At 41.2% G+C, this 1,147-nt stretch overlaps 1 protein-coding gene across 1 annotated transcript in view; it reads right to left on the bottom strand.

Moving 5' to 3' along the window:
• Window positions 1–151: 151 nt before the first annotated feature.
• LOC107579831 (ankyrin repeat domain-containing protein 65-like) overlaps window positions 152–1,147 on the bottom strand; it is a gene marked incomplete at both ends in the record, with an annotated part of 22,451 nt that continues 21,455 nt past the window's right edge. The window contains one exon of the mRNA XM_016265623.1: window positions 152–448. Coding sequence (XP_016121109.1) covers window positions 152–448 — 297 coding nt within the window. The remainder of the gene's footprint in view (window positions 449–1,147) is intronic.

The following is a 1,147-nucleotide window of genomic DNA, read 5'->3' as shown; positions in this document are numbered from 1 at the left end:
TTTACTGTATTTTTGATCAAATAAATGCAGCCTTGGTGAGCATATAAGAGGCTTCTTTCAAATCCTTTAAAAAAACCTTAATTATTCCAAACTTTTGATCGGTAGTGTATGAACTTATGGAAACCATAACAATGAGAGAGAATCAACACACCTTGCAGTGACCCCTCTCAGAGGCCAAGTGCATAGGTGTCTGTCCGAGCCTCTCCACTGCATCCACATCTGCCCCATAGTGCAGCAACAGTTTGGCAGCCTCAACATTGTCCCTGAGTGTTGAGTAGTGCAGTGGTGTCATTTTGAGGTTGTCCCTGTCCTCAAGTCCTGCTCCATTCAGAATCAACAAGTGCACCACAGCCCTGGAGCCACTGCGGGCAGCCAGATGCAGCGGAGACGCCACATCTCCATCCCTGACATCAACCTTGGCCCCTCCTGTTAACAGCAGCTGGAGGATCTATGGGGAAGGAGAGTAAAAGAAAGATCAAATGGTGCTAAAGGAGACAGGAACAGTACACTGCCCTTCACCCACACAAATGCCATCTGTTTCACAGTGCGCAGTTGGCGTGACTCTGACAGAACACAGCCAAGAGGGCAGCGAGACCTTGAATTCACAGTCTTGGCAAATTCAAGCTATGCTATGCGGAAACAAATGCATTGAGGTGTTTATAGGACACTTCATGTATACAGATTTTTTTTTAGAGAGAACAATTATCAGAGACTGAGTGATCACATGATCAGTGCTGCATAAAACATTGGATAGCATAACATTATTTAATCACTATTGTTTTAAAGTATCTAACATGTTACACTGCCAGATTTATGTATCATTTTACGTCATCAAGTCGCATTTAATACAGCGTCTCACTAGCCAATATTCCAGCCACAAACTTAATTTACACCGTCTATGGCGCTTTTAAAGATTTCCCTGAAAACAGTTGGTAGATGTGACGTGTTGTCCATTTGTTATGGGCAACAGTGGTATTTTCAATTATATGTGTCTGTAAATATTCTATATTAAATTAACAAACAGTAGTAATTTTTAACTGAAAAAAGTAGCTCATAATTAAGGTGGCACCACCCATAAATTGTTCACTGACCACACTGTCAGTGAACCAACTTAACAATACTCTAATTTTTTAAGGCCAAATTGATT

This window comes from Sinocyclocheilus grahami, unplaced genomic scaffold (genome assembly GCF_001515645.1).
Source record: "Sinocyclocheilus grahami isolate Dianchi unplaced genomic scaffold, SAMN03320097.WGS_v1.1 scaffold20600.1, whole genome shotgun sequence".
Classification (NCBI taxonomy): Eukaryota; Metazoa; Chordata; class Actinopteri; order Cypriniformes; family Cyprinidae; genus Sinocyclocheilus; species Sinocyclocheilus grahami.
The sequence above is the reverse complement of the archived record's forward strand: the minus strand, read 5'-3'. Positions and strand labels throughout refer to the sequence as shown.